Genomic DNA, 13500 nt, shown 5'->3' on the forward strand with positions numbered 1-13500 from the left:
GTGAATTGAAATAGTTTAGGCCAGAGAAGTAACAAAATACGATAGTGACGTTAAGGAGGCGTTTACAGAGACATGATAATATGCCGAGAATGGAAGGATATGGATCAGATAAGATTTAATTTAATATGCATCATGGTAGGCACAGACATTGTGGACCTGTTCCTATGCTGTATTGTTATATTTTCTCTTTCCCTCTACAGTCTGAAGTCACTTTAATTCAGTGTTTATGAATGAAAACAGCCTGCATGTGATTCCCAGTTGGGGCAGCTTGGTTGCTGTCCGAGACTCTCCAATTGGTGGACAGAGCTGTGCAACATCCTCTCTTCCCCCCTTCTACTTCCGCCGCACTCCTGTCAACATGGCTGCCGCTCCCCAGCAGGAGCCCCTCGAGGAAGAATTAACCTGCCCTGTTTGCTTGGAGGTTTTCACTGACCCTGTTATCCTCAGCTGCAGACACAGCTTCTGCCGAGCCTGCGTAGAGAAGGTGTGGAAGGAGCCTGACTCTGGCATTTACGCCTGTCCGCAGTGTCGAACAGGTTCCACGGTTCGGCCTGCCTTGGAGAAGAACTTCCAACTGGCAAACATCGTGGAGAGGTACATGGCTCTGGAGATCTCCAAGGACGCCGTTCCCTGCAGTTACTGCACTAACAAGAAGCGCTCCGCCGTGAAGAGCTGCCTTCAGTGTCAAGTGTCCATGTGTTCCACGCATCACGAGTTACATAGCAATGCAATGCTGAAGAGTCACCCTCTCACAGATCCCACGGCAGACACGGCGATGGAGAAATGCACCGTACACCAGAAGCCACTGGAGATCTACTGCAAGGATGATGCCGTCTGTGTCTGCACTTTCTGCGCTCTGCTAGGAAGCCACAAAGGTCATGAAGTCATCAGAATCAGCGAGGCAGTGAGCGAGCTGAGAGTACGTGTACGCGAGTGAAAGTGTACTGCTTATTACTTCAATATTGTCTTTTACAAGTTGGAATGACCGTGTTTCTGGTGTTCTCTGTTAGAATAATTTGGAAGAACAGCAGGAGAAGCTCAGGGTCAGTTCTGACACTTCACAGGCTGTTCTGAAAGATCTTCAGAAAGAGAAACAAGACGCCTTGGTGAGCAAATCGGTTGTTTTTGGGATATAAAATTAAATTTCAAACTTGCATGGTGTTGGCATCTGACAGAGTTTTACTATTACCTTTGAGTCAGAAGGTTTTCATGAGCCTTTCTCTATATGCTCAAGACCATGATCTCAAAATGAAGCGGCAAAGTAAAACCCCCTATTCTCTTCCACATGGGTATAGATAATCCCACCACAGTTCTAAAGAATACTACACCACTTGAAATGTCAGATGGCTTGGTGAGCTGAAAATCTGATTATCCAGCGCACTCAGAACTTTAATGATGTCTGACTTGCAGATCTTCCAGATTTTTGGATGTCATTTTTATTAGTACTCCCAACACACTATTAGTTGATTTTTTTAAGCTATTACATTTTACTGTATTAGAATAAGTTTCCAGAGAATCAGGTAAATTCAAAGGTAACACAGGAGCCAGGGCTCCAGTGAGTGGAATGAGAGTGTGGGAACCAGTGCCTCAGTACATGAGAAGGGAGTGCTGTAAATATAACCTGATAAGCCAAAATCCAAATCATCAGGATTTCCAAATCAACAGCATAGAGATTATCAGGGTGTATTATAATATCTGTGGAGAGGAAAGAAAATAGGTTGTTGACTTGAACTGGTGAAACTTTGTTCCTCCACAGATGCTGCCTGATATGTTGAGTATGTGTTTTTTTTTTCAATTTTGCAAAATCTACAGTTGTGTGCTTTATGATGATGGAAGTTTTCTTCTGCATTTAATTCCACCATTTTGTTAGAATTAATAGAAAAGGTATTTATAGTAGGTTCTGGTAATCTTGGAAAATTCCAAGGGCATTTGCTTCACTGTTTTACTTCAGCCAGTTAGTTCCTTGTATAGTGCAGTAAACAAGAGAACCGGTGTGTGTACAGTAATTGTTCACAAACAGTAATGAGTTAATTACTGGATAATCTGCTTGGACATTGATTGAAAGAAATATTGACCAGATCATTAGAATGTTTGCTTTAATCTGTAGTAATGTGTCCCCATGTGAGAATATACCAGGACCAGTACAACATTCCCTCTCAACTAGGGGTGTAGGCCTACAGTTAATTGCCCCACTGGAGCCAGTAAGTTACCAATACCATAATGAACTGTGAGTACGGGATCTCGATTGTGCAATCACTCATATTTCCTTTATGAAGGAATCCATGGAGAAGAAGAAAGTAAACATTGAGAAGAAGTACAAGGCACTCAGGCAGCAGATTGAAGAAGAGGAGAGGGAAGCTTATGAACAGTTGGATGAGGAGCTGATTCGTGTAATGTCAGAGATTGATGGCAGGATCCTCGCTCTCCAGAATTTGATGAAGGAATTTGAAGAATCTATTGCCCACCTCAAAGATCTTTCAAAGAAGAATGAAGACATCCTGTTTATTGAGGTAATGGGAAAATACTTTAATGATTACAATTAAAGTTGACTGATTACATTGGATTACTTTATTCCTTGTTAGCATATGTTTCCATTGTGTAGAATAGTGAGTAGTTTGTTGTAATGCTAGCCTGATTGTGTGTAATTTTTATCTTCCAATTAATGCGTAAACTTTTCCTTGTGAACAGTGGTGACTGATAACCAATTTATTTGTCTCAGCACTCAAACAGTAGCCAGTTGTGAGCTGAGGCAAGGCGAAGACGAAGTGACTGCAGATGCCAGAAGGACTCACTGGGACAATTGACATCTGTGGTGGCATGAGGTGTAAATTGGAGATTTGGTGTCAGAAGGGAGAGGGAACAGGAAAGGCTGCCAGTATGAGGAGGGGAGGGGAGAGGAGAGGTAGGGGTGTTATTGGGACGGAGTCTGGTTGGTGATGAGTGGAGCCAGAAGGGCAAGTGATCATGGGCAGAATGGACGGAAGCTATCTTCCTCAGCCCTCAGTGGCCTCTGCGCTGCCCAGCTGCCTATCCGCGGTTGGATTCTGGATGGATCCTTCCATTTAAGTACAGTATTAGGAAAGCTGGTGCTGAAATTTGCAGCTCCCCCAGCATACTGGGTTTGGCAGATGGGCTTATTAATGTCAACGTGTACTGAGGTGCAGTTGTCAACTTTGTTTTGCATGCCGTCTGTACAGATCATTTCATCACATCACTACATCACAGTCGTACAAGGGAAAAGCAGTAACAAATACAAATACAGTGTTACAGTTACAGTGATCTCTTCTTCCTTTTAAATAGTCTGAGGAACAACATGTATTTGAACGCATGGTGGCTGTTTTGAAATCAAAACTGTGGCTTCTTTCCACTGTAATCTGTGGCTTCATCACTGCCATAACAAATCTGTTTTGTTTCCTTTTCCCAACCATTTCCTATACAGTATGGAATCCTGTTCATGCTCTACCACCACCCCCACTGTCTATCTCTCATTGCATTATGCTTAAAATCTCTGTACATCCTGTTTACAGACAACTGTCAAAGGAGGAGCTTAGTGTTATAGTTTAAAATTCCTTTCTTTATCACTTTAATTCCTTAATAATGTCTTCTCCATCCCACTGCCATTAATGTTTGACATTCCTTTGAAGCACTTTGGCACCTTCTTTATGCTGAGGTATGTCATGGGTAAATGTGTGGTGACTGTTCTAACACTGATGGCCACACTTTAGGATGACCTTCCCTCTTCATATTCTATTTTACTTGCATCTGGTGGTGGTTTCGGTGCACTCAACGCCGTGGCCTGGGTTCGATTCCTAGTCAGAGAACACCACGTTTATGGGCAGCGTGGTAGAGCAGTGATTAGCTTAACACTCCTGCGCTGCTAGTGACCCTGACTTCATTCTGCAAGTAGTTTGTACCCTGTGGCCTCTTGGACGTCCTCCGGGTGCTCCAGTTTCCCAAGACGTACGGGTTGATAGGTTAATCGGGCCAGAAGGGCCTGTTACCGTGTTGTATCTTCAAGTAATATAAAAATGTTTTCTGTTTCTTGTTTCAGGAATTTAACTCTGTTTCTAAACGGTAAGTAGCAATTCGTTTCATAATATTCAGTAACTCGATACTTATCACTAACTAATCTGCTATTTTGTAGGGAAATGTAGCGTTTGATCCTGTGAAGTGTATCTCAGGTGCTTATGACATAAATGTAGTGACCCATAGCGGTTGCAATTAACTCAGAGTTGACCAATTGCAAGCTGCAGTTCATTGCCATAAAGCCGTCCTGTGTATAAATGCGTTTCTATCAATGTTCTAGCAGTTTGATGAGATAAAGCTCACGTTGTCTGGTTGTTCGTGCTGTTTATATTTTGTAATGAACTGTGTTTTGAATGTGCTGTAGTAACAGGTAAAGGAGGTGACGGGATTGGGGGGGTATACAATTTGGTTAGTTCTCTACTAGTATCACTGTGTAATGGTGGTTGCAAAATAATATGTTTGATTCTCACCCCATCTGACACCTTAAACATTCCTTCCATTCACTACCTGCAATGGCTGCGGTAGATGCCATGTACAAAATGCACGGCAGTTGCTCACCTAGACTGTGCTGACAACCTCTTCACAAACCCAGGGCAGCATGCCAGCAGGTTTCCCTCCAAGTCACAATCCAACCATACTTGAAATTGTATTGAATATCAAAAGATCAGCGAATGCTGGATATATGAAATGAAAGCAGGAAATGTCAGAAAAGCTCCCTACGTCAGTCAGCACCCATGCAAGGAAAAGTGGCAGAAAATTAATGATAAATGTAAATCTGTAAAACTGCATTTGTTGTATCTTTCCACAGATGTGCCTGACTTGCTGAGTTTTCCAAATGTTTTCTGTCTCCATTTTGGAAATGTTTTGCTGTTCCTTCAACATCTTATTCCTGGAACTCATTCATGGGAACACCTTCATGAGAAACTCCTTAGTAGTTCGAGAAGCAGACTTCACCACTGACTTTTCAAGGGCATTTAGGGAGGGGTAATTAATGCTTGCCTTGGCAGGGCTGTCCACAGGTGGTATACTGATATCTGCACCTGGACTTTGGAACAAGAGTTCCGGGTTCGAATCCAGCCAGCTCCTTGCACACTTTCCATCTGTGCTGGGTTGAGCATCAGCTAACAACTTGGCCTCATAAAAAAGACAAACGCTAAAGAAACAGCAAGGTTACCGCCCGATGCGCCAAACTAGGTGTGGAGAGGAACTTGGCAGAGCTGTCCAAATCTTCGGGATTGATTATAAGCATTTGAAAGGCTGTATTGTTTTCCTTGTTCCAGAGGCTGGCTTCACATTTTATATTCTAGGCGTTGACCCTTCTGTCTACAATACAAGGTTTGACATCTGTGTTCTGCTGCCTGTAATATGAGCAAAATGTATGGTACTCATTCCTTATTCTAATGACTGATCCAGGCACAGCCATCTTTACCAAACAATAGTATTATGAAGCAGCGTGGCGTAGAAGTAGACGTTATGCCAGTCAGTCTCACAAACATTAAAATAGATACCCCAAGTTTAGTAAGAGAAGTAGAATTATGTTTTTTGGCTAACAATACAAATATTGTTCACTTAAGATCTTGACAGACTCCTTTTGAATAAATGAGGTATGCTGCTTGTCACTGATGGGTTTCAAGTGAAGCTAAGACTAGTTGAGATGGATTTGAGAAATTTAAGCTTCCAATTTGCCAAAATACGTAACATTTTTCTGGGATTAATTCTGCATAGGAACCTCCTCAGTTTTTACGAGATGCAAGATCCTGCAGATGGTGGAGCCTGGAGCAAAACACCAAATACTGGGTGAACTCAGCAGGTCAGGCAGCAACTGTGGAGGGAGATGGGCAGTCAATGTTTTGAGTTTGGACTGCTGAGTTCTACCAGTATAGTTGAAGGGTCTTGACCCAAAATGCTCATTGTTCAGATGCTGCCTGACTCACTGAGTCCCGCCTGGAATTTGTTTTTTCCTTTGGATTTTATACCCAATCTCAGATTTGACAAATAATATTGTTGTGGCTTGATGGAAATGTTTGTTTTTTCTGAAATTGAGACAATTTTTAAATAAATCTTTGCATAGTAACACTCCGGCCGTAATATTTGACTCGTTTTATCATTACAGCCACACTTCATGCTGTTTTTGCAACATTTATTTTCAGGTTCAAGGATGTCTCGTTGCCATTTATACCCACAGCTTATACTTCAGGTGAGATGCAAATAACGGACCCAAAACCATGCACAGATAAGGGACCTGAAGAGGTGAAGGACAGAGAAATGATGATCAGGCTGTGTAAGTACTCTACAAAAATCATTTATTTAAGCATCTTGCTGTAGGACATCATCTAGTTGATAAACTTTGCTTCCATTTGTCATATATTTTGATTGCACTTCTTTGCCAATATTGTTCATTTGCATCCCGTTTTGCTGCTCCACAGTAGTAGAGCAGAAGGCAGCCACTGGAGACTTCTGCATTTTGCTCCAGTTTCCATAATTTCTGCATGATGATAATGCAGAGTCACGCGGCATTGAAACAGGTTTTTCATTGGGCAAGGTAAGACCATTAGAAATGGGGCAGAATTAGGCCATTCAGCCTGTCAGTGTGTGAAGATGAGGAACCTCACTGTCTCCCCGATGACCTAATCTGCGGGAAGTGCACTAAGTTGAAACTGCTGATAGACCAGATCAAAGACATGGAAGAGTATTGGAATATACTCGGGATCATCCAAGGTGCTGAGCTTATCATAGATGAGAGTTTTAGTGAGGCGGTTACACCTAAGCTACAGGCAGTGGATAGATGGATGACCACCATCGATCCGTAACCTGCATCTAAGGAGTGTCGGCAGGCAGTGCAAGGTTCCTCAGTGGCTATTCTGCTTAATAATATGTGTTGTTGGGAGGTGGGGAAAATGATCTTTCAGAGTCCAGCAGCTCTAGCCAGGTCAGTGACTCTGTGCTCAGCTCTGAGGCAAAGATGGGAATGGTAAGTCAGGCAAAGCAATAGTGATGGAAGACTTGACAGTGGGGGGTGGGGGGAGGGTTTGCAGACGGGCATTTCTCTGGCAGCAATCGAGACTCCAGGGTGGTGTGATGCTGCCCTGAGGCCAGGGTCAAGGCTATCCGGCAGCAGGAAAGGACATTCTGAGAGGGGAGTGTGAGCAGCCAAACGTTGTGGTCAGTATACTTGGGAATGAGGTCCTGAAGCTCGATAAATTAAAGAACAGGACTTCCAGGGTTGTAATCTCAGGATTACTACCTGTGCCACATACTGATGAGGTGAGAAATACATAGTGCAGATCAATACATGGCTGAGGGTCTGGTGCAAGAGGGAAGGCTTCAGATTTATGGTTGGCTGGACTTTTTTCCAGGGTAGTGGAACCTGTGCCAACAAGATGTTCTCCAGCTGCACTGGAAGGAAAGCGATATTCCCGCTGAGAGGTTTGCTAGTGCGACCTGGGAGGGCTCAAACTAGAGTGGCGGGGAATGGGAATGGCTGCAGCAGGTAGTAGCATTAAGGGCAAGAACGATGATGTGACAAGTAAGACTGAGGAAGGACGGTAAGGGACTTGGTGGGACTGGGGAACTAAAATGTGTTTGTTTCAACAGCGGAGTAAATTGGTTAAGGGAGATAAATTTGGAGCAACCTCCCCCCCCCCCCCCACGCCCCCCACTGTCAAATTTGGTTCAGTACATGGAACTACGATGTTGTTGCCATTACAGAAGCGTGGTTGTGTGAGGGACAGGACAGGCAGCCCAATGTTCCTGGGTTTCCTTGTTTTAGACATGATAGAAAATGGAGTAAAAGATGAAGGGGTTGACTACTGATAAGGAACAATGTCACAGCAGTACTAAGGGAAGACATTCACAGGCAATTTGGGTGAAGCTTAGAAATAGGATCATGGCAATAATACTGATGCGGTGAAACAGGCCTCCCCAGTGGCCATGGAGAGGTGGAGGAGCAAATATTTCCCATATCTGTTTTCTGTACTCCTATTGTAGGGGACTGTAGGACCGGAGGGCACAGCCTCAGAATAAAAGGATGTCCCTTTAGAATGGAGATGAGGAGGAATTTCTTTAGCCAGAGAGTGGTGAACCTGTGGAATTCATTGCCACAGACGGCTGTGAGAGGCTGTGGAGGCCAAGTCATTGGGTGTATTTGAAGTGGAGGTTCATAGATTCTTAATCAGCGAGGGCATCAAGGGTATGGGAGGGACACGAACTCCATGTGGAGAGCACTGGAAGTCAGGATTGAACGCTGTGAAGTTGCAGCTCCGCTAGCTGTATCATTGTGCTGCCCTTTCCCTGGTACCCATGGAGACATGGATTAGGAACAGCAACTTGTACGTAAATCAATCTCTGAGTAGTGGGAGGCATTAAAGAACGATATTGAAGGTGTTAAGAGTAAGCATATTTCCACAAAGGAGGAGGGTCAGAGAGGCGTGTGGGAGCTCTGATGCATAGAGAAAGAGGCGATGAAAGAAAGTGAAGGCCTGGATTGATTATCAGAGTGCAGTGAAAAGGAGAATGTAGAAAGCACAACAAACATACTAGTGAGTAAAATTTCATAAAATGAAAGTGATGAAAGAGCAAGAGGACAACTAAGGAAAAAGCAGACCAAAAAGGTAACCAGATTGTGGAGTCCGATGAATATGTTGGGCCTGTTTTTGACAAAAGAATGGGATGATAGCAGTGTTGTATAAGATGAATGGCTAAGCTAAAGTGGAAACCCAAGTGTGGTAGAGAAGGAAATTGTAGAGTCTGACTACAATTCTTCAGTTCCTTCCAACTAGAGGAATGGTACTAGAGCATTGGATGACTGCAAATGCTACAAAAGACAGGTGGAGATAGACTGATTACAGGCCAGTTAGTTTAACTTTTATCGACCAAGTTATTATAATCCATGGTGACTCAATGACACTTGTTGTCACTAAACTAGGTGGGATTGTGAAATGTGAGGAGGATACAGAGAGGCTTTGAGTTGAGCCAGTGTGTAGATATATGCTAGCTGCAATACAAGGGAGATTAAAGGAAAGGTGGGCTATCATTTAAATGGTGATAAATTGGAAAATGTTGATGATCAACGGGATTTGGCTGTCCTATAAGCCCTTCACTGAAAGCAAACATGCAGATGCAGGCAAGTGGACAAGACAAATGGTGTGCAATGCACACAAAGTGCTGGGGGAACTCAGCAAAGTCAGTCAGCATTGACGCCGGCTGATTTGCTGTGTTCCTCCAGCATTTTGCGCACGGTGCTCGAGATTTCTAGCATTTGCAGAACTCCTTCACTGAGTACTGGAACCAGGATGTCTGGCTGTATAATATGAAGTCTTAATGAGATGATACAAGATATTGTGTACAATTTTCAGCAAAGGATGTAATTGCCATTGAGGAAGTGCAGCAAGATTCACCAGATTAGCTGTTGGAAAGGTAGGATTTTTTGAGGACAGTTTGGGCTAACTAGCTATGTATTTGTCAGCGTTTAGAAAAAAAATAAAGGAGATCTGCAGAATTCTGACAGGGCAGAAACTAGAGGGCACAGGTTTAAGCTAAGAGAGGTCATGTATAAAGGGGACTTGATGGTGGGTGGTGGATAATGGGAAACAAGATGCCAGAGGAAGTGGTAGAGATGGGGACAGGTGCATGGGTAGGAAAGGTATCTGTCCCAAATGGAACTGGCTTTGGTAGGCAGTTTGGTCAGCATGGACAAGTTTGGCTGAAGGGCCTAATTTCATGCTATACAACTCTTTTGAGGATGACGCTAACTTCTCCTGTCATTCACAGATGGACAAACACCAACTCTGGATCCAGACACAGCTAATCCCTACCTTGTCCTAACAGACAATAACAGAACAGTGTCTGCGTCGAGCCAGATACAGTTGTTTCAGAGAAGTGCACAAAGATTTGATCGATGGCCTCAAGTGCTTGGTACTGAGTGTGTGAGCTGTGGCCGATCCTATTGGGAGGTAGAGATCAGGGAGGGAGGTGGAGCCTGGAGCGTTGGAGTTTGCTACACAAGCATTAACAGAAAGGGGGAGGGGGATGATTGTCTGCTGGGATTTAACAACAAATCCTGGTGCATCCATTCTGGGCCATATGTTCTTTCAAGCCTACACAATGGGAAAAAGATTGCAGAGTTTCCTGGAAATCCCTCCACGGTGGGAGTTTTTGTGGATTTTGAAGATGGAGTTATCTCCTTTTACAGTGTGTTGGGCAGTAAAATAACCTTGTTGTACACCTTCCAGGGAACATTCTCTGAACCTCTTTGCCCGGCACTGCGGCTTCGAACTGGTGTCACTCTGTCCTTGTCTGCCCTGAAGTAATTTGTGTCAGGGCTACTGTGTAACTTAAATGTCCCACCATATCATTACTTTCTCCAAAAAAACATCTGCAAAACACCAACTTTCATCTCAAAGATCCAAACCTTCTGACCATTTAGCTTTCTCTGTCCGAGACACAGACCATTACAGCCAGGTGCAGCTTGAAGAACTAGTCGACACAAGAGCTTTGGGTCTTTGAAATCCATCTGTACTCCTGAGCTGCATTTCACTCAGTGATTTTGGAAGTCAGCTTCTTGTGGAAGGATCTCCATTCTCTTCACCATGGTTTCACTGAGCAGTACTTTCCAACTGAAACATTTGTACTACACAATTGGTCCCATTCTTAATGGCTGTCTCAATGCTTGTTAAGATCTGAAGTTGTTTTTCCAGTTTCAATACTTCTCTATGATACCCTTATGAACACATTGTGAATTTAAAATATCTGTTGTTTGAGCAGTTTGAAATACAGTATAATTGGATCTTTGAAGGGGAGGCCTGAGTGTGGTGGTTAGTTCCAATGATATGTGGCCTGTCTTTGTTAAAGGAACTTGTTACATACACCTGTTAGGGTGCATTCTCCAGATACCTTATAAGGTAACCATAGCCTTCAGCCAGGAGCAGATGTCGTCAGGTGATTCCCAGCCTTCACCGAGTGTTTCGACCCTTAACCACGACACTCTCCAGTTAGTGGGCCGGCAGTGATGGCCAAATCACTGCCCATCTGCTCCTGGCTTCCAGCTTCTCTCCTCTTGCCTACTCCAAATCCAACAAGAGGCTCGTTCTGCCTCTTCTCCCCTCCTACGAGCTGCTTGTTTTTTGCTCCTTTCACCCAGGCCCAGTATCTAAGAATTAATATCTAAGAATTGTCTTCATTTGGTTTGTATCTCAGTGTTTTACTTCATATTTTGCATCGTATGTTATTGGTCAAGCAAATCAAATGATTCACTTGCAATTGTTTGTCGATTCCAGGCAGGCAGGGGAAAGAGACAGGGTCCTGTTCAGTATCTGGAGCAATCGCATTTATTCTGTCTGTCCCATTTATTAGTCATTTTAAAAGGAAGATAATTAGTCAGATATGTTTTTGTGGTTAGTTATTTGCTGTGTACTTCCGTTTATGTATGTTTCTTTGAAATTTGATTACTGCTTTCACCTCAGTCCAGATGGCTAAATTTAATTGCATATTTGTGTTATCTCAAATACAAAATAATCACAGCAAAGGTGAGCTACCCCATATGTTGCATCTATAAAGTAATATTTCAGATCATATGAAATTTGTTTGTCAAAAGTCTTTTCTAGAATAAAGGTAATTTTGCTTTCATTTGTGAATGACGAGGTGAATTTCCTGTGTTGCTGATGACCCCTGCCCTTTCTATAACAGCAGGTGTAACCACACCAACAGACACAATGTAAAGACACTTGTATGGGTGTCTCATTACTGAGAAAGAATCTTCTCATAAGGAATCTGGCTTCACATTTAGAGTAATTACTATTTATTTCTTGAATGTACTGACTGTGATTGTGAAAATGAATAAGAAAGTAAAACTTTGTGCACTTGTGAAATCTTAATTCAAACAATGTGAGAACTTCCCACAAAGGTTAAGAGAAAGAAACATTTAAGCTGAGTTATATTGTCGACAGCATAGAAAGATGCCATAAAATCTAAATGGTTGATGCTGTCACTCATATGTTTACGTGAGATTCCTGTCTGTCTAGCTACTGTTTCTTTCCCTTCCACATACCCACCCTTAAATTTCCTTTTGCATTTTAAACATGACTTGTTACATACATTGAGTTACACATTTCAACCTTTCTACCTGAAGAAGTTTCTTCATTTAGTTTGTACAATTTCTTCATTTTCCCCTTGACTTTCCCTTCTTTCTACTTCCCCTTTCAAGTAGTTCAAAACGTTGATTAGATCTTTTCTCAGTCTTTTAACCTTGTAATTGTATCCTCTCGATCCTGATATTGTCTCAAAATCTAATGCTTTTAATAATATGGTGCCTAGGAATGTCTGCGATTTACCAGATATACTCTAAACAAGCTTTGAAACAGTTTTTACCTCTAGAAGCAATACCTGGTTTGTATTTTTTTTTCAAATCTTGTAGCTATATTTAGTAATTTGTGAATACTTATTCTATCCATTCTTATAACGCATTCAGTTATCAACTATCTCGTCAACATAACTGCCTTTTACTACCAGATTACCCCAATCAAAACAAAAGTAAGCAGTCATGCTGTGCACTACTGGGTCAAGTTGGGACACCTTGATAGTTTATTTAATGTCAGACCTTGCCAAATGAGATTGGTAATACTTTGTAAAGATGCCTTTTTCTCCATTTTTATTTTTTCTTAGCTCTTCTTCCAATCCACTGATTATGAATTGGGACGGTACAAGAAGTGGAAATAAGTTAATAAGCACTTGTTAAATTTGTAGGATTGTACCTTTCCTTCTGTATATCCTGTATTTGTGCCTGGACAAGATCTTTTAATGAATTGTTGGCTTAATAAAACCCCTCCAAAATAAAAGGCAAGTTTTGATTTTGTCTGGACAAGTCTGCATGAAGTTGATCCTTAGCTTTTGCAAGAATATTTTGTAAGGTTCTTCTGACTAGAATTATGGGATAAGTAGACCTCATGGCTCCCTCTCCAGTTCTATCATCTTGTCATGCACACGTATGTAATTCTTTCATTCTTTCTTCTATGTATTTCTTGAAATGTATATACCAAACCTTGCTGCTTTCTGGGGCTGAAGTGACTTTGTCCAGTTGTTGTGCGTTTTCATACCAATAAAATGCAGGAATTTATTATTCATTAGCACAACCACGTGATGAAAACATGACTTGGTCAAATTAGCCTCTGTTAGTTCTTGAAAACTGTTTTCCAATTAAAGCACCGCAGTCAAGAATGAGGCACTTAGCAGCAGAGGCACAGTACGAACTTGGAAGCTGACAGTTCAGTCTATTTGTTTGCCTTTTGTAGTTTGAAGCTTGAATCCAAAATCTGACTTTGTTAATTCTAATGTAGCTCAGCTCAAGACCGCAGAGACAGTATTGATCCTAGGCACTCTATCTTATAATAGGGAAACCATGTTGTCGTGCGAATTAAGTCACTGGAGAAAATTACTGGTAAATACAAAGCAGTTGCTTTATTGGACAAAACAAGGTACACC

The 13500-nt window shown here is 42.3% G+C and overlaps 1 protein-coding gene across 1 annotated transcript; it reads left to right on the forward strand.

The window, feature by feature from the left end:
* The first annotated feature begins 261 nt into the window (after positions 1-261).
* LOC140196488 (E3 ubiquitin-protein ligase TRIM11-like) lies at positions 262-12889 on the forward strand. The gene is made up of 6 exons (XM_072255786.1): positions 262-919; positions 1011-1106; positions 2277-2510; positions 4052-4074; positions 6177-6307; positions 9796-12889. The coding sequence occupies exons 1-6, from the start codon at positions 359-361 to the stop codon at positions 10332-10334; spliced, it is 1584 nt and encodes a 527-aa protein (XP_072111887.1). The 5' UTR covers positions 262-358; the 3' UTR covers positions 10335-12889.
* Positions 12890-13500: the final 611 nt, after the last annotated feature.

This window comes from Mobula birostris, chromosome 4 (assembly GCF_030028105.1).
Source record: "Mobula birostris isolate sMobBir1 chromosome 4, sMobBir1.hap1, whole genome shotgun sequence".
NCBI lineage: Eukaryota > Metazoa > Chordata > Chondrichthyes > Myliobatiformes > Myliobatidae > Mobula > Mobula birostris.